Genomic DNA, 23725 nt, shown 5'->3' on the forward strand with positions numbered 1-23725 from the left:
ACTGTGATGCCATCAGCAAATCTCAGCATGTCTGTTTTCTTGCCATGAATTCTAACTCCTCCTACAGCCATTAGTTTCATCCTAGCTTCATCTGTTGCCCTCTCAGTGTTGTTGTTGTGCTCTTCGGTCAAAGAATAGTTTAATGCAGCTCTCCACATTAATCTGCCCTGTGCAAGCCTCTTCATCTGCAATTAACTACTGCAACCTACTTCTGTCTGAAAATGCTTACTGTGTTCATCTCTTGGTCTCCCTCTACAATTTTAACACCCCCCCCCCCCCCCCCGCTTCCCTCCAGTATTAAACCGGTGATCCCCTGATGTCTCAGGATGTGTCCTACCAACCAATCCCTTCTTTTAGTCAGGTTATAACACAAAGTTCTCTTCCCCCCCCCAGTTCTATTCAGTACCTCATCATTAGTTATGTGATTTACCCATCTGATTTTCAGCATAATTCTGTAGCACCACATTTCAAAAGCTTCTATTCTCTTCTTGTCTACTCTGTTTATCGTCCATGTTTCACTTCCATATTTGGCTACACTCCATACAAATACTTTCAGAAAGGGCTTCCTGACACTTAAATCTATACCTGATGTTAACAAATTCCTCTTCTTCAGAAACACTTTTTTTTTCTATTGCCAAGCTACATTTTATATGCTCCCTACTTTGACCATCATCAGTTGTTTTACTTCCCAAATAGTAAAATTCATTTACTGTTTGAAGTGTCTCATTTCCTAATCTAATGCCCTCAGCATCACCTGATTTCATTCAATTACATCCATTATCCTCATTTTGCTTTTGTTGATGTTCATCTTACATCCTCCTGCAAGATTCTGTTCATTCCATTCAATTGTTTTTCCAAGTCCTTTGCTGTTGCGTACAGAATTCGAATGTCATCAGCAAACCTCCTACTTTTTACTTCTCCTCCCTAGACTTCAATTCCTACTCCAAATTTTTCTTTTGTTTCCTTTAATGCATGCTCAATATACAGATTGAATGACATCGGGGATAGGCTACAACCCCATTTCACTCCCTTCTCAACCACTGCTTCCCTTTCATGTCCCTTGACTCTTGTAACTATGTTATGGTTTGTGTACAAATTGTAAATAGCCTTTCACTCCCTGTATTTTACCCCTGCCACCTTTATAAATTGAAAAAGAGTATTCCAGTCAATATTATGAAAGTTTCCTCTGAGTCTACAAATGCTATAAACATAGGTTTGTCTTTCCTTAACCTATCTTCTGTGAGAAGTCATAGTATCAGCACTGCTTTGTGTGATCCTACATTTCTCCGGAATCCAAACTGATTTGCCCCGAGGTCTGCTTCTATCAGTTTTTCATTTCCTCTGTAAAGGACTTGTGTTAGTATTTTGCATCTGTGACTTATTAAACTGATAGTTCAGTAATTTTCACACTTGTCAGCACTTGCTTTCTTTGGAATTGGAATTATTATATTCTTCTTGAAGTCTAAGGGTGTTTCGCACATCTTGCTCACAAGATGGAAGAGTTTTGTCATGGCTGGCTCTCTTACAGCTGTAACAGAATGGTGTCTACCCCTGAGGCCTTCTTTTGACTTAAATCTTTCAGTGCTTTGTCAAATTATTCACGCAGTTATTATATCTCCCTCTTCATTTTTCTCTTCCATTTTCCTAATATTTCCCTCAAGTACATCGTCCGTGTATAGGCCCTCTGTATACTGCTTCCACCTTCCTCCTTTCTCTTCTTTGTGTAGAACTGATTTTCTATCTGAGCCCTTGATATTCGTACAGGTGGTTCTCTTTTCTCCAAAGGTCTCTTTAATTTTCCTGTATGCAGTATCTATCTTACCCCTAGCGATATTTGCTTCAGCATCCTTACATTTGTCCTCTGCCCATTCCTGCTTAGCCATTTTGCACTTCCTGTCGATCTCATTTTTTAGACATTTGTATTCCCTTTCGCCTGCTTCATTTATTGCATGTTTGTATTTTCTCTTTTCATCGACTAAATTCAATATCTCTTGTGTTACCCAAGGATTTCTACTAGCCCTCATCTTTTCACCTACTTGGTCCTCTGCTGCCTTCACTATTTCATCCCTCAAAGCTATGAATTCTTCTTCTACTGTCTTCCTCTCCCCCATTCTTGTCAATCGTTCCCTAATGCTCCCTCTGAAACTCTCTCCAATCTCTCGTTCTTTCAGCTTATCCAGGTGCCATCTCCTTAAATTCCTATCTTTTTCCAGTTTCTTCAGTTTTAATTTGCAGTTCATAACCAATAAATTGTGGTTAGAGTCCAAACCGGCACCTGCAAATGACCTGCAATTTAAAATCATGTTCCTAAATCTCTGCCTCATCATTATATAACCTATTTGAAACCTACCAGTGTCTCTAGGTCTCTTCCACGTATACAGCCTTCTCTTATGATTCTTAAACAAAGTCTTAGCTTTGATTAAATTATGCTCTGTGCAAAATTCTACCAGGCGGCTTCTTCTTTCATGCAGTCTATATTCACCTACTGCTTTTCCTGTTCTTCCTTTTCCTGCTATTGAATTCCAGTCCCCATGAATATTAAATTTTTAGCTCCCCTAACTATCTGAATAATCTCTTCTATCTCATCATACATTTTGTCGATCTCCTCAAAAAGGTGGGACACAGTGAGTGGCTCTGTCATACCTCCTGGCTAGTAGTAGCTTCTTCTTGATGTTCACCACACCTTATGACTGTCAGCTCTTCTCTATACAGTCTCTGCATCTTCTGTCCTTGTAGTTTATGCCAATCTCTCTCAGGTTCTTAAAATGCTGCCACCAGTCTATCCTGTCAGATGCTTTTTCTACATCAACGAAGGCAATATATGTGTCTTCACCATTCTTTACTATTTCCTCCTGAATCAATCATAAGCCGAGTAGGTGTATTACTTCTCATGTTCCTACACCTCTTCGAAAACCAAACTGGTCATCCATGAGCACTGTATCTATCCTCCCTTCTGTCCACCATAGAATGATAGGTAAGATCTTACGCATGTGTTACCAAAATGAGGGTCCTATATTGTTCACATCTCTTTGCAGATGGTTTGTTTGGTATTGGCACTGTGATACATTTTTTGAAGTCTGTTGGGAGCTCCCCATTTTTGTATAGAACAGTTGTTTACACAGCTGTTCTCCAGCAGCCTTGAGTTCCACTCGTATGCCATCAACTTTAGTGACTTTTACAGGTTTTAGCAGCCTGACTGCAAGATCGAACACATTGTGCAAGATATAGTCTTCCTCCTCTTCCAGATCGATTTCGTCAGTGTTCTCTAGTTCCAGGTCTCCAGTATTTCCTGCAAAAAGTTTTTAAAAGTGCTGTTTCCACCTAAGTCTTTCGAATTTCAGATAATATTTTATAATCACTATCAGTGTCTCATTTGATTCCCAAACCTTTTTGTAACCACACTGAAGTCAATCTGATGACTCTTCCTACCTCCAGGGGCTTTCAGGTATACCTTCTCTGTGGATGGTGTTGCAACCATGTGCTTTTATCTCACTGTGCACTCTTTCCACTTTTCCTTCATCCTTGTAGATTGATGTCAGCGGGTCATGTCGAAAGAATTTAGGAAACCGAATGTCAAGTTCTGAACAGTGTAGCACCCACATTAGGTAGCTTACTCGTAAGAGACAAGGAAGAAGACAATTTAATGTTTTTTTGCAAATTGTCAGTACGTTACAACATCCTCTCCCCCTTTTTTTCCTATTCTTTCAATTTTATATAGCAAATAGGCTGCTTGATTTCTGAAAGGACATTTCTGCTACTTGTATAATCTTATGTACAAATTTGAAAGTTATTAACCATAGTTTGATGGCAGCCTAAGTAACATGTGTCTTAAGTACACTGTGAGTACTGTAGATGCTGTGGGTTCAGTAGTGCATTGGAATAATACTTCTGTCATCCATCCTATTCAGCGATGAGGCTACCTTTACAAGGGACATTATTGTCAATCTTCACAGAAGCTACCTGTGGGCTGTGCAAAATCCCTATGGTAGGGTGAAAGGAGGCCATCAGCACTGGTTCAGCCTGAATCTGTGGATGGGTGATATTGGGAAGCACCTCTTAGGACCAGTCACCCTTTCAAAACACCTCACAGGCGAGGCACTTCTGCACTTTCTGCAGGTGACCCTACCTTCCCTGCTGAAGACATACCTTCGGTGGTACAAAGGGTAGTGTAGCTACTATATGATGGTGCTCAAGCTCATTTCCGCATTTACATGGGAGGCATCTTGGCATCTGTAAGTGCCGATGGATTGGATGATGTGGTGCAGTCACATGATCCACCCAGTATCTGGATGTGAACCCTTTAGATTTCTATCTGTGGGGGCACATGAAGTCATGTATTCAGAGCCCATCCCAGACATGCAAATACTGGAACAGTGCATTCATCAGCCTCTGACACCATTCAGTTGCAAGGTGGCACATGTGAAAATTTACATCAGTCGGTAAAAATCTAAAAACAATATACTCATAAACATGGCCAAAAACTGTGGGGCTACAAAAAAAAATTTCTTAAGCATTTGGAAGTTAGGGTACTCTGTAAATGAAAGGGTGGAAATAGTGAAAGGTAGAGCTGTCCTCTAAAGTGTGTTATTCGCTTGCTTACATTTTTCCTCAGTTTTCAGCATAAGCAGTTAGGCTATAAGACTTTGATAATGGACAACACATGTGATGATTGTTCAAATTAAAAAGCTAAAACACATGCAAAAACACTGTACTTGTTTGAAATTTCAGGAGATTTTCATAGGTTTAATTTAATAACAAAACCTTTAATATATAACTTTGAGTATTGGATTGTTATAACAGATATTTAACTAGTGTCAGCTGTAGTCACCTCATTTTGATGGATGCATGCCTTTTTTCCAGTGTATACTAGAATAGTTTGCATGTATAGTGGGGATTTGATGTAATGTTGTGCAGAGGGAGAAAGCATAGTTTGTGACCGGACCTTGCCCAGGACAGCTATGCAGGATTACCATATTGTGCCCAACAGTTTTGAATGTGGGACATTTGTATGTCTTACACTTCTGGAGAAGACAAGTAAAATTTATTATTTTCTTTTGAACACTTGTCATATCTGTTGAGTCGCACTGTTGGTGGGGGAGGGGGCATATTTTTCTGCTGTCAACGAAGGATACACTTCTACAATTTCAGCCTTCAGTATTCATCTTAAACTAGTAGATTGAATAAATCTGCCCAATTGTCAGTATTTGTTTTGTAACAACCCAAAATGATGAAAAATTCATCATGACAATAGGTTACTAAGTGATGCCTCACAAATGTCACCAAGCAATCATGCAGACTCTTACCTTATCTGAAAGTTATTATATAGAACTTAACATACATCAAATTATAACTAAAGTAACAGTTTGCCTCAGAATTCAGAATACAACTGCCTTGTGCCCACAGTAAATACAAGAACAAGTATGGCTGTAATTGGATTTTGTAGAGTCTGGCATTTTAAAATTTCTCTTTTGCATCTTGTCATGGTTGGACTGATGATCATTGCTAAATCTGTAAAACGCTTTTGCTTATGCGGTGCATAACAGTGTTCCACATTTCGTTTAAAATTGCGGAAGAGGTAATATGTACGAAAAGTTTCTGTAAGGAAAAAATATATATATACAGTTAGAACAACTGTAACTACTTTGGACTGCTTCTCGTTTAAATTTTTCTGGTCGGGCTAAAAAAAAGTGTGTAATAGAACATTAAAAATGCATTGTCAGGTTTGCAGTATACTATATTACCTTTTTAAACAGAATTATGTCCCTTCACCTGTTGTTGTGGTGGGCTTCAGTCTGCAGATTGGTTTGATGCAGACCTCCATACTAGTTTATCCTGTTCAAGTATCTTCACTCTTCATAACTACTGCAACCTACATGGATTTGGACCTGTTTATTGTATTCAAGCCCTGATCCCCCTCCGCAGTTAGTTTTAACCCCCCCCCCCCCCCCCTGAAAAGACACACACACACTCTCTCTCTCTCTCTCTCTCTCTCTCTCTCTCTCTACCAAATTGACAATTCTTGGTGCCTCAGAATGTGTCCTATCAGTCTATCCCTTCTATTTGTCAAGTTGAGGCATAAATTTCTCCAATTCAATTCAGTTCCTGCTCACTGGTTATTTGATTTATCCACCTAATCTTTGGAATTCTTCTATAGCACCACATTTCAAAAGTTTCTATCACCATCTTGTCTGAATTGCTTGGTGTCCACATTTCACTTACATACAAGGCTACACTGCAGACAAATGCCTTTAGAAAATCCTTCCTACATTCAGTTGTTCTTGTTTTACTTTAATTGATGTTCATCTTATCTCTTTTCAAGTCACTATCCAGTCTTTTCAACTGCTTTTCTAGGTTCTTAGCCACCTCTGACAGAATTACAATCTCATCAGCGAACTGCAAAGTTCTTATATATTCACCAGAATGAGATTTTCACTCTGCAGCGGAGTGTGCGCTGATATGAAACTTCCTGGCAGATTAAAACTGTGTGCCCGACCGAGACTCGAACTCGGGACCTTTGCCTTTCGCGGGCAAGTGCTCTACCAACTGAGCTACCGAAGCACGACTCACGCCCGCTACTCACAGCTTTACTTCTGCCAGTACCTCGTCTCCTACCTTCCAAACTTTACAGAAGCTCTCCTGCGAAACTTGCAGAACTAGCACTCCTGAAAGAAAGGATATTGCGGAGACATGGCTTAGCCACAGCCTGGGGGATGTTTCCAGAATGAGATTTTCACTCTGCAGCGGAGTGTGCGCTGATATGAAACTTCCTGGCAGATTAAAACTGTGTGCCCGACCGAGACTCGAACTCGGGACCTTTGCCTTTCGCGGGCAAGTGCTCTACCAACTGAGCTACCGAAGCACGACTCACGCCCGCTACTCACAGCTTTACTTCTGCCAGTACCTCGTCTCCTACCTTCCAAACTTTACAGAAGCTCTCCTGCGAAACTTGCAGAACTAGCACTCCTGAAAGAAAGGATATTGCGGAGACATGGCTTAGCCACAGCCTGGGGGATGTTTCCAGAATGAGATTTTCACTCTGCAGCGGAGTGTGCGCTGATATGAAACTTCCTGGCAGATTAAAACTGTGTGCCCGACCGAGACTCGAACTCGGGACCTTTGCCTTTCGCGGGCAAGTGCTCTACCGCTGAGCTACCGAAGCACGACTCACGCCCGCTACTCACAGCTTTACTTCTGCCAGTACCTCGTCTCCTACCTTCCAAACTTTACAGAAGCTCTCCTGCGAAACTTGCAGAACTAGCACTCCTGAAAGAAAGGATATTGCGGAGACATGGCTTAGCCACAGCCTGGGGGATGTTTCCAGAATGAGATTTTCACTCTGCAGCGGAGTGTGCGCTGATATGAAACTTCCTGGCAGATTAAAACTGTGTGCCCGACCGAGACTCGAACTCGGGACCTTTGCCTTTCGCGGGCAAGTGCTCTACCAACTGAGCTACCGAAGCACGACTCACGCCCGCTACTCACAGCTTTACTTCTGCCAGTACCTCGTCTCCTACCTTCCAAACTTTACAGAAGCTCTCCTGCGAAACTTGCAGAACTAGCACTCCTGAAAGAAAGGATATTGCGGAGACATGGCTTAGCCACAGCCTGGGGGATGTTTCCAGAATGAGATTTTCACTCTGCAGCGGAGTGTGCGCTGATATGAAACTTCCTGGCAGATTAAAACTGTGTGCCCGACCGAGACTCGAACTCGGGACCTTTGCCCGCGAAAGGCAAAGGTCCCGAGTTCGAGTCTCGGTCGGGCACACAGTTTTAATCTGCCAGGAAGTTTCTTATATATTCTCCCTGATACGTAATTTCGTATCTTAACTGATTATCACATTTTCCCTTCAGAATCTTAATTTCATTTAAAAAACTATAAACAAATGAAGTAAAAAACTGATACAAATCTTTTATGGTCTATTTGACAATTATATAAGTGGCAGTACATTCAAGATAGGGATATGCGTTGTGATGAAGTTTAGGGGCAAGTAAGAGGAATGCAATGGGTCTGAGTGTCACCTGATACATCATATTAAAGCATAGATGAAGATTTGAAAGCATCAAATACAAGAAAAATAACGGGTACAGATACTTCACAACATAATTTTTAAGGGCACTTTTTTTTTAGTTTAAAAATAAAATTTTGTAAAACACTGCATATAACTGACCAATTACTATACATTGGAGGCAAGAACTTGTTGTTCAGGTAGAAATCCATATAGTGATCATAAAGTTTTGAGTAAGATTTTTATTACCAGTATTCGCTTGCTTGGTTTTTGTGTCCTGTGCATGGTTACAGAATTAAATAAGTAGTACTACTGGCAAGAGTGGGATGAAGAACTGATTACGATTGAGTTGAATGAGTGCTACACCATTATAAACCAGTGAGAAATATTTGCTTGAAATCAGTTGGTTTGATTGTTGTACTATATTATGACAGATGCTGTTATTATATGCCTAACTACCTAGTTTTAGCCATTCTTGTGGATAGCACTGAAAGTGTAGGAAAGGAACTAGGTTATATATATGTTTTTGTGGTAAACTTCAAACAAACTGTGGAGATTCATTCCAATTTGTTCAAGCATCTGATACAATACATCCACAGTCAATCATATCTCGGTAAGTGAGCTGGCAAAGTAAAGACACAGCAACAATAATACATAAGGTTTTGATATTACACCAACTGATAAGATGGACATCAGGCTGTCAGCACAACAAAACAGCTTTTTATGTCTGGTTGTGCATTTTACATATTACTAGCAGAACTATTCGGGAGGACGACGGTTCAATCCCGCGTCCGGCCATCCTGATTTAGGTTTCCCGTGATTTCCCTAAATCGCTCCAGGCAAATGCCGGGATGGTTCCTTTCAAAGGGCACGGCCGACTTCCTTCCCCGTCCTTCCCTAATCTGATGAGACCAATGACCTCGCTGTCTGGTCTCCTTCCCCGAAACAACCAACCAACTAGCAGAACTGCTGTATTATCTGCAAGAATGAAAAAAGGAAACTATTCATTACATACATGATTAATAATTAATTAATGAAACACTGGAAACATCAGGTAGGAATATCAACATTGTAGGAAAAGACAGATTGATAGTTGCATTCCAACCCAAGATGCTGGAGTTGGCAGTCATGTGCGTGTGAGGTGTGCGTGTCTATTTTATTGATGATGGCTGTATCCAAACACTTAAGTAAGTGTCTTTTAACTGTGCCTGTCTGCAACTTGACATGTCTTCTTTATGATAAGTAGCAGTCTGTCTTTTCCTACATTGTTAATAATTAAGTCAGACTTTAAAATTTGGTTCATTCTTGTATGTGCGGCACAGTCATTTAATGGTTAACTCAGCTTTTCAACAATCATTCTCCCACCTCTTCCTTCTCAGCAATAACAACCTATTGTGTGAGGCCCATGTCGTATTTTTAATGTACACTATACAGACTGCTAGAAGTAAGTCTCAACTACAAATACATTTTATGACAAACATCTTTCTCAGCATTCAGTCAAATTAAAGAGAGCCCCTGCTCATTGGCTGGCAGTGGAACAACAACAGGTGATGAATAAGCAAGACTCTGAACCTTATGAGGTATAAAATAAGCTGTGGAAAAAGTGAAGGAAACTTTGCGCATTAGCATCCTGTTGTACTGAGTCAAATCCAGCATAAATGTGGAATAAACTGTGCAACTTTGCCTTAGGGAAGGCAGACCAGTTTAACTGCTTTCAACACTCCAGGCAAATATCAAGCTGTGGTAAGGAGTTTGCCATAAAGAGTGACCTTTTGCGACAGGTATGTTCCTGTTAAAACATTTTTCAGTACACATAGTAGCGAAAGATGTATTGGAAGTCTTGGTTGATGCAGTAGGTAATTTAGGAGCAGCATAGGTATGATTAACAACAGTTTTGACATAAGTATTCTGATTCTTACATACATCTACAATTATCATTATATACACTTCTGATGTGAAACAGCTTAATTCAACCAGCACCCAAGAATGAAAAACCAAATGATCATGTGACTAGACTCCTTATTGTATCTGCAGCACCTAAGGCCGTAGAGTACGTCATTCATGAACAGCTGATGGACTACCTAAAAAAATGTAATATTTATGATAAATACCAGTCAGTCTTGTGTAACTATCACACACGCCATTTACATTAATCAGAATGTCATATGGCATCAAACAAGCTATGGACAGACATCTAGTGACTGTTTTAACAGTGTTGGATCCCAACAAGGATTTTGATAGTGTTAATTTAGATGTATTATTAATGAAAATAAAAATGCTGAATTTCCCATTGTAATACATTTGGACAACTGCCAGAAATTATGTATCAATGAATTATCTGCAGGCCAGAGAAGTCATCATGGAAACCTGCTCTCAGAAATCCCTCAATGTTCAGTGTGTGTCTGCTGCTTTTCTCTTCGTATATCAGTTTCGTTTCATCTGGGTTACATTTTGTAACTGTCATTTAAATGCCGATGACAATGCCAGTACTAAAAACATTGTTTCTACCACATCATATATCAGGTATGAATCATTAAACAATGATTCTTTAAAGAATCAAGCTCCCATGTATAGAACGACTTCAAATGCCTGATTACTTCACAGATGAGTTATTTTTTTAAATATTTGACTATAAGCACGTAAGCGAGAAAAACCTCAAGGAATGGTTCGAAGTTACAATTAGTCTGTTGAAAGTTTCCAAGTGCTCTCATTATGACACTGGATGAATATAGTGTGTATAATAAGCACTTCATTTTAAGCAAAAGTTGGTTTTCCAGGCATCTAAATGTTTATGATGTTATATCTCAAGAACTGTGTGCTGTACAATGATATAATTTTGCGTGATATATTTAGAAACTGCTGGCAAAGTTTGTTGCAAATCGAGTTTATAGTAAAAAAAGTAATGAATTGAAACCTTGTGCATGCATGATGAAGTTTGATGGCATGGACAGCGAAAATGTAGTAAGCAATAAACCTTTTTTCCTTTCATCACTTTGTGGAGGGGTGTCAGTGAGAAAGAGTTTCATAAAGGTTTAAGATTCTGTGTAAAAAGTCTGTTAAAAGTTTAAATTCGGTCAATAATTACGTGAAGTGCTGAAAATATTTTTTTTTTTCCTCCCCCCCCTCCCTTCTTCTTTTCTTTCCCCCTGGAAGCCATTAGGTAGGCAAGCTGCAATTAGTACCAGTTTCTGGGACAGTCACTTAGTAATACAGATGATTATTTTTCATCATCCCAAGAGTGGAAAAACTTTACTTTTTAATTTAAGCCCAAAAGTTTCACAGATGATTCCAATACAGTAATGGAAGGTGATCAGCAAATTTTTCATGAAACCATTGCTCCCTTATTCCTTGATAGTCATCTAGCGGCAACTGTAAACAAAGTAAAATAAGTTGGCATCATCTCACCTAAAGTGGAAAGAAGAAATTGTTGTAGCATGCAGGATATCTCACTCTCGCATATATGTGATGTAAATATTTTTCTGAATTTATTTCCACTTAAAATAAAAACTCTAGTCCAGTCTTTACTTCTATGATGTAAATATGATACTGGGAAGCACAGGGTAGAATACCCTGTAGTTGAAGTGCCACACAGTCAACAGGCACAGAAATGAGATATAAAATAGTAATAATAATAATAGCTCCATTGTCCAAGATGACTACAGGAACACTTAGTGAAAATCAAAGACTTGAGATTAAGAATGAATTATTGCATAAAATATGTCTAAAACTGGATTTTATTATCATATGAGTCTTTCATACGCTCAGTTGTGAATGGATGTTACAAGGCTGACAGCATGATTTCCACACTCCTTGATTTATTCATTGAATTGTTGATCATTGGTGTCCTTCGGAGGAGTACTATAACCTGTCCTCATTCTGTAACTGCACTGAAATATCTGATAAATTTAGCTCTTGATTTTGTATGTCTAAAACAATCGCATACACCACCTTTTCCACTCCAGCCGTATAAAAAAAACTGTATGGAAACCTGCATTTGATTTAAATTGGGCTTCATTTAAAATGGGATTGACAGTTTCTCTGTTTTCACTGGTATATCATTGCCCTTTGTATAACCTAGCTGTTTTCATTCCGTCCAAAAGCATAGCTGTACTTTCATTTCATTATATAGTATATATGATGTCTGTTCTTTCAGACATGCATGTCTGATTGTGTGTGGGTGGGGGGGGGGGGGGGGATGCCACATGGTGGCATTACGATATTTCAGCGTGGATGCACAACAGTATCTGAGCCCTTGCGAGAATACAGTTAGGCTGTGAGAAAGTAGATTAATGGTTGGGGGCAGTACTCTGTACTGTGTAGCATAAGATGATTTGGATCACATGTGGGATGCACTTGGATACCCAAGACATTAAAGGTGACCATTTCCAAGAAGTAGGAAACCTGAGTTTGATTTCTGGTCCAACATTAATTTTCATCTGTTGTCATTGTGTTTGCTCAATGCCCTTCTGCAGCTAAATTTCAGATATTTCTTTCGTCTTCTGTTACATTATCAGCTTTCCTAATTCCCATCTCATTTGTTAACTTCATTATTTCTCAGTCTTCTTCAGACCAGTCAACTGTTTCTCTAGATCTGATCCCTCTTGTACAGTGGACAAGTTTTCTGTCATTATAGTTTGCACCCATTGACAGAAATGTTATGCCTTGAGAAAACTACTTAATTGAATGTGATTAATGTTGATACATTATTTTTATTATTATTATTAACATTAAAAGTTTCTGTCATTAGAAGTAATGGTTTTAAATTAACAATTGAAACCAAGACAGTTTATTGTGCTGTTATGTAGTGGCAGATCACACTACTTCATCCGATGTGCATCGCAAAAACAGAGTCACGAAATTTATTAAAACATTTGATAGGTCGGTAATTATTGAGACAAATGTGTACAGAAACTGTATATTTAGACAATTTTGTTAAAGTCTCGCCTACATTTTCTGTAATTAGTGGCAAGCTGAATGTAAACTGAAACACGCAGTCATTCTCAAATTAATTTAAAATATTCAAAATAGTTTATAAGTTTGTTCCTGTGGCGCAACATAAAACATACTTATAGAAAAATAACGTGAGAAGGATTGTGTTTTTATTAGCAGTGTAGCAATTGTGTAGAAGTAACTCAGTAAATCTCAAACATGAAAAACCTGCTTTTTATTTATTAACTCTTGTCTCTTCTACATTGTTGTATCATTTAGAACATGAAAGATCTAAATCATTTCACCCAAAATTTTGCATTTTGTAACACATATGCTGCTGAAAAGTGAGTTTGCAAGAAAATTAAAAATCAGTGTGCCAACATTACAAGCCAAGGAAACTAAATTTGCAATGGAGACAAAAATTTTTATGCAGTCACATAACAAACTAACTGAACAAAATTTGAAACTTATCATTCTATAGGAAAATATAATATGAACGCACGGTGTCTGTTCTTTCGGACATGTCTGAAAGAACAGACATCATGTGAAATCTGCGGCTGTGATACAATTATGTAAATTGAAGGTGGAGGGGAGAGAAAGGAAAGGAAATGTCAGCTGTTTCGGAATGTTATGCAGAATCAGCGGCGTTGAGTGAAAATGTGTGTTGAATGAGGAGTCGAACCCAGGATCTCATGCATATTAGGCTGTTGCGTCAACTACTGCACCACCCAGACACAGTGTTTATCACAACTGTGTGGATTATCTCACACGTCTCTCAGCCAACTCACTTTCCCACCCAACGTCACCTATCTGCAGTCCCCATCCATGTTACTTTGAGATTCCTGCAGGAGGTCACACATAATTGTACATCCACACTGAAGTTGGTGGTTCATTGCCCATCGAGGCAAATCAATTATGTAAGTAATTCACCTCTATGGGCAATGAATCCACCACTACAGTGCGGATGCATAATTGTGTCCGACATCCTGTGGAAATATCAAAGCAGCGAGCACGGAGGGCATGGATGGGGCTGCGGATAGACGGCATTAGGTGAGAACATGGGTCAGCTGAGAGATGTATGCAAGGAGCAGTGGGGAAATGACTGCTTAAATTACTCTGTAAACAAAATTAGACTAATTACAGCACACACACACACACACACACACACACACACACACACACACACACACACAGAGTCCCTAAGAGAGCAATATGTATGCAGCTAAAATACACTCCTGGAAATTGAAATAAGAACACCGTGAATTCATTGTCCCAGGAAGGGGAAACTTTATTGACACATTCCTGGGGTCAGATACATCACATGATCACACTGACAGAACCACAGGCACATAGACACAGCCAACAGAGCACGCACAATGTCGGCACTAGTACAGTGTATATCCACCTTTCGCAGCAATGCAGGCTGCTATTCTCCCATGGAGACAATCGTAGAGATGCTGGATGTAGTCCTGTGGAACGGCTTGCCATGCCATTTCCAACTGGCGCCTCAGTTGGACCAGCGTTCTTGCTGGACGTGCAGACCGCGTGAGACGACGCTTCATCCAGTCCCAAACATGCTCAATGGGGGACAGATCCGGAGATCTTGCTGGCCAGGGTAGTTGACTTACACCTTCTAGAGCACGTTGGGTGGCACGGGATACATGCGGACGTGCATTGTCCTGTTGGAACAGCAAGTTCCCTTGCCGGTCTAGGAATGGTAGAACGATGGGTTCGATGACGGTTTGGATGTACCGTGCACTATTCAGTGTCCCCTCGACGATCACCAGTGGTGTACGGCCAGTGTAGGAGATCGCTCCCCACACCATGATGCCGGGTGTTGGCCCTGTGTGCCTCGGTCGTATGCAGTCCTGATTGTGGCGCTCATCTGCACGGCGCCAAACACGCATACGACCATAATTGGCACCAAGGCAGAAGCGACTCTCATCGCTGAAGACGACACGTCTCCATTCGTCCCTCCATTCACGCCTGTCGCGACACCACTGGAGGCGGGCTGCACGATGTTGGGGCGTGAGCGGAAGACGGCCTAACGGTGTGCGGGACCGTAGCCCAGCTTCATGGAGACGGTTGCGAATGGTCCTCGCCGATACCCCAGGAGCAACAGTGTCCCTAATTTGCTGGGAAGTGGCGGTGCGGTCCCCTACGGCACTGCGTAGGATCCTACGGTCTTGGCGTGCATCCGTGCATCGCTGCGGTCCGGTCCCAGGTCGACGGGCACGTGCACCTTCCGCCAACCACTGGCGACAACATCGATGTACTGTGGAGACCTCACGCCCCACGTGTTGAGCAATTCGGCGGTACGTCCACCCGGCCTCCCGCATGCCCACTATACGCCCTCGCTCAAAGTCCGTCAACTGCACATACGGTTCACGTCCACGCTGTCGCGGCATGCTACCAGTGTTAAAGACTGTGATGGAGCTCCGTATGCCACGGCAAACTGGCTGACACTGACGGCGGCGGTGCACAAATGCTGCGCAGCTAGCGCCATTCGACGGCCAACACCGCGGTTCCTGGTGTGTCCGCTGTGCCGTGCTTGTACAGCCCTCTCGCAGTGTCCGGAGCAAGTATGGTGGGTCTGACACACCGGTGTCAATGTGTTCTTTTTTCCATTTCCAGGAGTGTATCTTCCTTGATTTTTCACTTAATACTGTTTCTTGGAACATTTTAAGTAGGCGTTTATGGGATAATTTGCATCTATTTTAAAGTGACAATGAATTCAGGGTTTTCAGAATTTCTGTTACAATCTTCCTTGTGTCAAGCAAACCTGCAGCCATTTGTGTAGCCCTTGAATGAAATTTTCACTCTGCAGCAGAATGTGTGCTGATATGATACTTCCTGGCAGATTACAACTGTGTGCTGGACCGAAACTTGAACTGAGGACCTATGCCTTTAGTAGACAAGTGCTCTGCTGACAGCTACCCAAGCACAACTCATGACCAATCCTACAGCTTCAATTCTACCAGTACGTCGTCTCCTACTTTCCAAACTTCACAGAAGCACTCCCGCGAACCACGCAGAACTAGCAATCCTGGAAGAAAGGATATTGTGGAATCAGCCACAGCCTGGAGGTTTTTTTCAGAATGAAATTTTCACTCCGCAGTGGAGTGCACACTGATATGAAACTTACTAGCAGATTAAAACTGTACCAGACTGAGACACAAAGTCGGGACCTTGGTTTGAGTCTTTATCCTGCACGCAGTTTTTATCTGCCAGGAAGTTCTGTGTAGCCCTTCTTTGTACACATTCAGTCCTCTCATCAGTCCTATTTGGTATGGGTCCCACATACTTGAGCAACATTCTAAGGCAGGATGTCTTAAATTATTTACATTCTGCCAGAACTTTCCATGACCTAGACAGACTGTTAGATTACATCACTAGTAGATTCTGCTCTTATATCACAGATGTCATTATTGTATCACTCAACCCATTGTGTAATTTAGTTCATAAATCATGTTCATTGTTTTTTCTCCATTTAAATTAAGTAACTTTCCAGTGGACATAATCTCTATTTTCCGTAATATATTGCCAAATCAAGACTTTAATTTTTCTCAGCTCAGAGGGATGATAATTAATGAATTTCAGTGAGCCCAAAATATTTTTATTTATGTGACTGTGTGGAAACACTGAAATCAGTTCAATAATACAGTCATTGCAATATTATTCATCTATCACGACAGTTTAAAATTTGTGTCAGATGGTATGTGGTTTCTCACCACCAAAATATTTTCCTTCACTGGTGCTACTCTGAGTATACCCATGGAGAACCTTTGATTGTAGTGTTCAGAAAAATAAGAGGGAAACATTTGTGATACTGAAAGTTTGAGTTCAAACCTTTATAACAACAATGAAAGGTAAAAGTAAAGGTAAATACTACCACAAATTAGTCCTTAGGCTTGTTCCAAGTGTCTGTTTCCTGCAAAACAGTGCAAAGAATGATGTAGCCAATCTTTCCAGCCATTGTTTGCTGGTAGATGAATTCTGATGATGCTGCTGCTTCTTTATTTAAGCAGCTCCTTATTTGACCAGACGAGGCTGGTACTGGGAATCAGATCCAGATCCTACACATGACTATTCATAAAAAGCAGACGATCCATGTTTGTACTCCAATCTTGCACAAATTTTCAATTGTTGCGATCGATAAACTTTTATTTATCCTCAGTAATAATGAAAGTGAGAGTTGCTTCTTAATATACTGGGTGGAGGAGGGAAAAACCATGAAATTCCATGTTCAAGATTAATTCAGTTTAGTGATGAAAGCAATCCTCTGTGTAATAGCCAATTACAAAGTCCTACAGCCCAGTCAATGCAGTGATGTGATCCCTGTAGAATTTTGAATATGATGCAAAAGAAAGTTTCAAATTGCTAGGACTAACAGTTAGGTATAAGGTAAAACATGAAAGGAACTAACTATAAAGAAACTTTACCAATTGGAAAAACAATAATTAATTTAACTGTTTAGAACTAGTTTATTGGTGGGAGGTGGAGAGAGAGAGAGAGAGAGAGAGAGAGAGAGAGAGAGAGAGAGAGAGAGAGAGAGAGAACAGGTAGAAACTGTAAGACAATAAAAATGCACTACAGTGCAGTTTTTGGAAGCACTGGCAACACAAAGCAAAGATAGAGGTGGTTGGTTGAACCGGAGAACAACAGATGGAAGAGTACATCAAAGAGTTTAATTCGTTAACCATTTTCAAGGCACTTACCTCTTCCAACAAACTGCCACATTTCCATCAGTTCGTACATTTCCATTGCAGTTCAGTTGCTTGCCTTAAAATTAATGTTTGTGTTTGATTACCTGAAGTGACTTATGGTAGAAGTTTGAACATTCAACATTATGAAGCTGTATTACTTTAATGTTATATATATATCATATTTATATAACAATCATTACAGAAACAATACCATGTAACCAACTTTTCCAGATGTAAGTCAGTTGCAATACTTGACTTTTTCAAACTTGCTGTTGGTGAACACTCAATTCTTTACTGGGAAAATGAAGCTGAAAAGATAATATATTAAGTCAAATAAGATGAAAAAGGTGTAAATTCTTTGTAATGTGGGGGAGGGGTGTGATGGTGGTTGAGAGGAGAAATACAACATAACTAGAACACCAGGAGCTCCACAAGATTGTTTACAGATAATGCTGTTATCTTTTGGGATGTTGCAACAGCAGAAGACTGTAGTGAAATGCAGGAAAACCTACAAGTGTCGACAATTAGGGCAGTGGCAGTCAGCTGACACTCACCGTCAATAATAATTTCCAGTTCCATAAGCTACTGAAACCTTGACTCCAGCACAGAGGTATAGGTAACAATGTACTGAGACTGCATGTAGCTTTGCATTTGTTCAGCAAAGACACAGAGAGAGTTAAATGGTATTGCTTCTTTAAAAACTGTATAATCTTCTAAACCTATTTGCTGTTCCCTTCGCATACTGCAAGTGTTTTCTCTATTTGGTTAGCATTTTAATTTTGACTAATTTAAGAAGGGTAATGTATTAGAATCTCATATACAACACAGAAGTATAAAAATATAAATTTTCTTTAATAACAAGTATGTTTCAAATACATGCAACAATGCTGTGAAAGAGATTCGGGTTACTGCAACCATTAAAATTGTTGCTAAAGTTAAGTTTGAAGGTGCAGACACCATACTGATTGCAAATGATCACAGAACAGAGGCAAGAAACAATGTATCATGTTTTTCATTAGCACCTAGTTACACTTATGACTGTCTTTGAGACAGCCTAAAATTACAATGTTTCACATTTTTTACATGTGATTTCACTTTTAATACTTCTCAGATTCACATACAGTCTCAGGCAGATGTTTTTGCCTTCTCAAAAATATTTCTGGAAACAATCAGGCGCTGAATTTGTGCTGTACCTTCATAAATTTGATATATCTTTGCATCACGCATTAATTTTTCAACAGGATATTCACTGTTGAAGCCATTACCACCAAATATCTGAAAAAAAATAAAATAAAGACTGTTTAAAGTCAAGGTCAGACAAAGGAGCCACAATTATTTTAGAATATTTCTTTAGAAAAATTGTGTGCCTTAACCCCTCTTTTGCTATCTTGGCAGGTTTGATACAGATTATGCTGATATTCTTCTTTTAGTTTAAGGATACAAACTACAGATTTCATTTTCATTGGACAACCTGACCGACAAAACCTGCTGCTGCATGATACTGTTAGTATTTTGGTTTTTGAAATGGACAAGATTGTTACACACAGCCTCCCTGTAATTTATGTGCTATGTTGCCTATCTACCCAAGCTGAGATGACTACTAAGACAGGCAAAATATAGTCTTCAAATTATGCTATCTAATTTTTGGTTCATCAAGAACAATTGCACCTCCAGATAAAGTAGAAATTAACACAAAGTCTTCCCATGTCAATGTACAAAACCCAGTGAACTTTAAAAATTTTTCTTTTTCCCTCTTAATCGTGAGACTGCAGTTCGCTTTCTGAATCACCTCAAAATAAAAACCTTCCATCCATGAGGCAAATTAGAGATTCTGAATCTACCAGTACCTTAGTTTGCAGCATCCTTTTTCCTCAAGATTTGTCTCTCTTCATGGGCTTGCTGTCACTAGCATCTAGTTGACTTCAGACAATGACTTTAAATTAAAGGAATGGTCCATGTGACAGAAAACACTATGAAATCCAGTAGAGTAATGGTTGTGCTGGTTCTCTGAATATTTGTTGTGGCTAAAAGTAATACACCTAGAATGCAATTTATCATTCCTCCAAAATTTTATGGAACAAATATGAGAATGGCTTGCAAAAAATTCAGGCCTATGTGCAAATCCAGATTTAATACACAGTCCTAATCATTCATGGATGTTCATTCCCATAAATTTGAATGACCACTGCCCTAACATGACAATGTTCAGCATTTTATGTCACCAGAATACTGATGTATTAATAAACCTGCATATTCAACTCGGTCAAAACTTTGTTATGTCAGAAATGTACCTAGTTTCACACCTCTTTGAAATAAAGAGAATGTTGATGTGCTGTTAGCAACAAAACTGAAGCTGTCAAGCTGTGACTTTGTAAGAACCTTTGGTTATACACAAAGTAAGAAAACAGCCAAGGCAATAGAACTGTCACTCGACATCCACATGGACTAAAACAAAGGGTGATACTGAAGACTAAAATATAGGATGTTTTAGGAGAAATAATACATATTTTAGGTGGTGGTAGATAGATTAAGTCAGATAAAACATTCATGTGACCAGTTTTTGTAGGTTATAGAGAAGAATTGTCCCTCCAGCTGCTAATGGGTTTATTTATTAATTCTCTTTCTTGTTTTGAGGTTAAAGTTGTGAAGTTGTACATGAGTTTACGTAACTCCATTTTCAACAGTGATGATGATTTGTGGGCTTATTCTACTGTATATTTACATGTACTGAGTATATTGATATGGTATTTATGTGTGGGTTTTGAAATGGAAGTGCTGCTTGTAGAGAATACAGTAGACGATTCCTAACTTTAGAGTACTTGTGTTTTCATTCAACTGCACGAGACTGTGGCAGTGCCCATCAGTCATATTTCATCTGAATATGCAAATCAACAGTGTGTGGCTGAAGTGAAAATAAAGCTGTCATTGGTCTGAAGATTGTTTTGAGCACCACAGTGCTTGACTAGGCATGGTCCAGCTGGTATGCTGTTGCCTTCCTACGACCTTCGAACTGACTTAACCCAGCCAGTGACATAGGGACCTACAGTTTAATGCAATTCTGAACCAGTGTGTTACTCTTGCACTTTTCACATCAACAAACACCGCCAGATGTGAAAGAAGTATTAAGTGACAAATATAAAGCCTAGGATTGAATGGTGATTGAATCAGAGATCTTTGGATTTACAGTTGGGCACTTTACCAACTGAGCCATCAAGATCATCTTAAAAGACATTATTCAGCTGGTAGAACATAAACCTTCAACAAGAACATACCGAATTTCCACTTGTATCATGGTTCCACGAACAAGAATAAGGCTGACACTTTGTATTCACAGGCTCTATCCATAACATTTATAATTCACATCAGTGGTATGACTAACAATTCTCTGAATGTGTCATGCATTATTACAATCAGTTGAAGTTACTGCATCATACTGCAGCACTATGTTACCTCAACTTTCTTGAAAAATGAGTTTCCAGCATTATTGGAAAAGGTTCCTTTGGCTAAAGGATGTAAATCAGGTGACATCATCTAAACCTAGCATTCCTTGAAAGATGGCTTAGCAGAAACAATCACATTTCTTGACTATCAAGGTCCCCCAGATTCTACCCCTTATGCATTTTTGCCAGTGGTAACAGTTGAACGATGAAGTCTACAAAGAAAAAGGAAACACAAGAGGAGCATTGATATGGATAATGCTACGCCCATAAGACGTTGCCAAGATAACCTCAGACTAACTAGGAGGGCGAGTCAAATGAAAACCTTAAATTTGTAGTAACAAATCGAAATTTCGCGCCGTTATCGTGGAAGCTTGTAAGCGTGCTACAAACAGCGTGCAGAATGGCCTGTAGGTGGCAGCATAGTATAGATGCACACACACTGTTCGCAGTATCAGTATAAAGATGGCCGCCCCAGCAACTTGCCCCAGTGAAGAACAGCGTTCTGTTATTTGGTTTTTGCATAGTGAAGGTGTGAAATCTACTGAAATTCATCGAAGAATGAAGGTTCAGTACAGTGATGCACGTTTGTCACAGCAGCAAGACTACGAATGGAGTATGAAGTTCACAAATGGTGTGACTTCAGTGGAAGATGCTCCTCGTCCAGATCAGGCACAACGAGTTATGATTCCACAGAACATTGCAGCATGTTTACAGATTAGTCATGGGTCAGCACACCGCATTGTGCATGATGTGCTCCAGTTTCACAAAGTGTCTGCAAGATGGGTGTCACGACACCTCACTCCTGAAATGAGGGAATGACATGTTGATGCTTGTGAAGAACTTCTTCGGCACTTTGAACGAAAAGGTGATGGCTTCCTTGCAAGAATCGTTACTGAGGACGAAACCTGAGCTCACTTCCACCAACTGGAAACAAAGACAGCGAGCAAGGAATGGCGCCTTTCCTCATCCAAAGAAGTTTCGAACAGAACCATCAGCAGGGAAGGTTATGCTGACACTCTTTTGGGACGAAAAATGCATCATTTTGGAGCATTCCATGCCTAGAGGGACCACTGTCATCAGTGCATCTACACAGATCTCCTAAAAAATCATCTGCAGCCTGCAATCAAATCAAAGCGCTGTGGATTGCTGTCAGCAGGTGTCCTTTTGCAACATGACAATGCAAGGTCCCACACTGCCCGACAACAGTCGCAACAATCGCAGACCTGCATTTTGAGTGTCTTCCTCATCTACCATACTCACCAGACCTTGCCCCCAAGTGATTTCCATATGTTTGGACCACTCAAAGACACAATGGGAGGAAAGAAGTTCCTTTCTGATGAAGAGGTACGCCATGCAGTGCATGAATGGTTGCGCGGACTACCTAAAGATTTTTTTTCTAAAAGAATTTATGCACTTTGTAAGCACTGGAGGAGATTATATTGAAAAGTGATACCGCTTTGTACCACTTCTGCACAATAAATAATGTTTAAAAAAATGTAAGGTTTTCATTTGACTCACCCTCGTACAAGTGGTATTTCCAAGAGAATTCAAATGTGCATTCAACTCGGAAATGAAAAGGAGCTCTACACTTAATCACTTGGTTTGTTTAATAGTGCATGCAAGTATGTATTTGGGTTACATCCTAACACCTGCATCTGGGTAACCATTAAAAACTGGATGCATGTTATACAGAATGCTGCATTCGTATTATTCTAGACTACTACCCCCCAAAATATTTACTATTTCTCCCGGAGCACCCTGTATATTGAATTCTGACACTGTTTTTTACTGCAAAGACTGACAAACTGCCTGAGTAGATTACAGCTAGAAAGCACTGTAATGTTGTTTAAAGAAGGTACAGTAGCAAGTCAAGTGCTAAGGAAAGAATCACATCTTGAATTGATTCAAGAAGAATCCACTAAATAGAACTCCATGTTCTATATGGTTGAAAAGGTTTTACAACTGTGTCCAGTGAATACTAATGCTAGTGCACCACCCATGCTAATAGCCACAGGTACTGTATATGTCGAATGGTTGTGATGTTCTGTGGCCTACAGAAGTGGATACTTGTGAAACTAGTATAAGGAAAGTATGTTGCAAGCAGTAAAGTAAGACCAATAACTGCAGCAGTTATGTTGAATATCACAATATCTAGTATGCAACCATTACAGACTATTGGAGAGAACTTTAAGAGCAACGTCAGAACAGAAATAACAAAGTTATAGCTATCAACTGAAAACATTAATCCAGTAGTCATGTCAGTGTAGTTAAATTCTTTCAAGATGATTTAGCATATCTAAAAGCATAAATAACCATCAGGGATTTGCTTGCAGCTGTTGAAATGACTGTCAGTGAAGATGGGCAACATACTGAAACCTCAGAGGAAAACAGAGAAACCAAATTTGATTTATAGAATGATCATAAAGGACCACAAGAAATGAATAATTTGCAAACTAGAACAGGAACAGACCTATCACTGCAGTTCAGATTGTTTCATCGTGACCTGAAAAATCACTTTCTGGATTTTACACTGGATCCAATCACATCATAGGTATTACCTATCCCCTGCCACAAAAAAGCACTTAAATATCTGAGATGTATAGCCACATCAGCTTCTGAAAGATTGTTCTTAAGAGTAGGATGT

The 23725-nt window shown here is 39.8% G+C and overlaps 1 protein-coding gene and 1 long non-coding RNA gene across 3 annotated transcripts in view; one reads left to right on the forward strand and one right to left on the reverse strand.

The window, feature by feature from the left end:
• The window catches only part of LOC126483670 (uncharacterized), a 73088-nt gene that overhangs the window by 1046 nt on the left and 48317 nt on the right, over nt 1-23725 (forward strand). The window lies entirely within an intron of this gene.
• The window catches only part of LOC126483662 (probable medium-chain specific acyl-CoA dehydrogenase, mitochondrial), a 98811-nt gene continuing 93560 nt past the window's right edge, over nt 18475-23725 (reverse strand). Inside the window, exon 11 of the mRNA XM_050106725.1 lies at nt 18475-18916. Within this exon, the coding sequence (XP_049962682.1) occupies nt 18767-18916 (150 nt within the window). The 3' untranslated portion in view covers nt 18475-18766. The remainder of the gene's footprint in view (nt 18917-23725) is intronic.

This window comes from Schistocerca serialis, chromosome 1, assembly GCF_023864345.2.
Source record: "Schistocerca serialis cubense isolate TAMUIC-IGC-003099 chromosome 1, iqSchSeri2.2, whole genome shotgun sequence".
NCBI classification, from domain to species: domain Eukaryota; kingdom Metazoa; phylum Arthropoda; class Insecta; order Orthoptera; family Acrididae; genus Schistocerca; species Schistocerca serialis.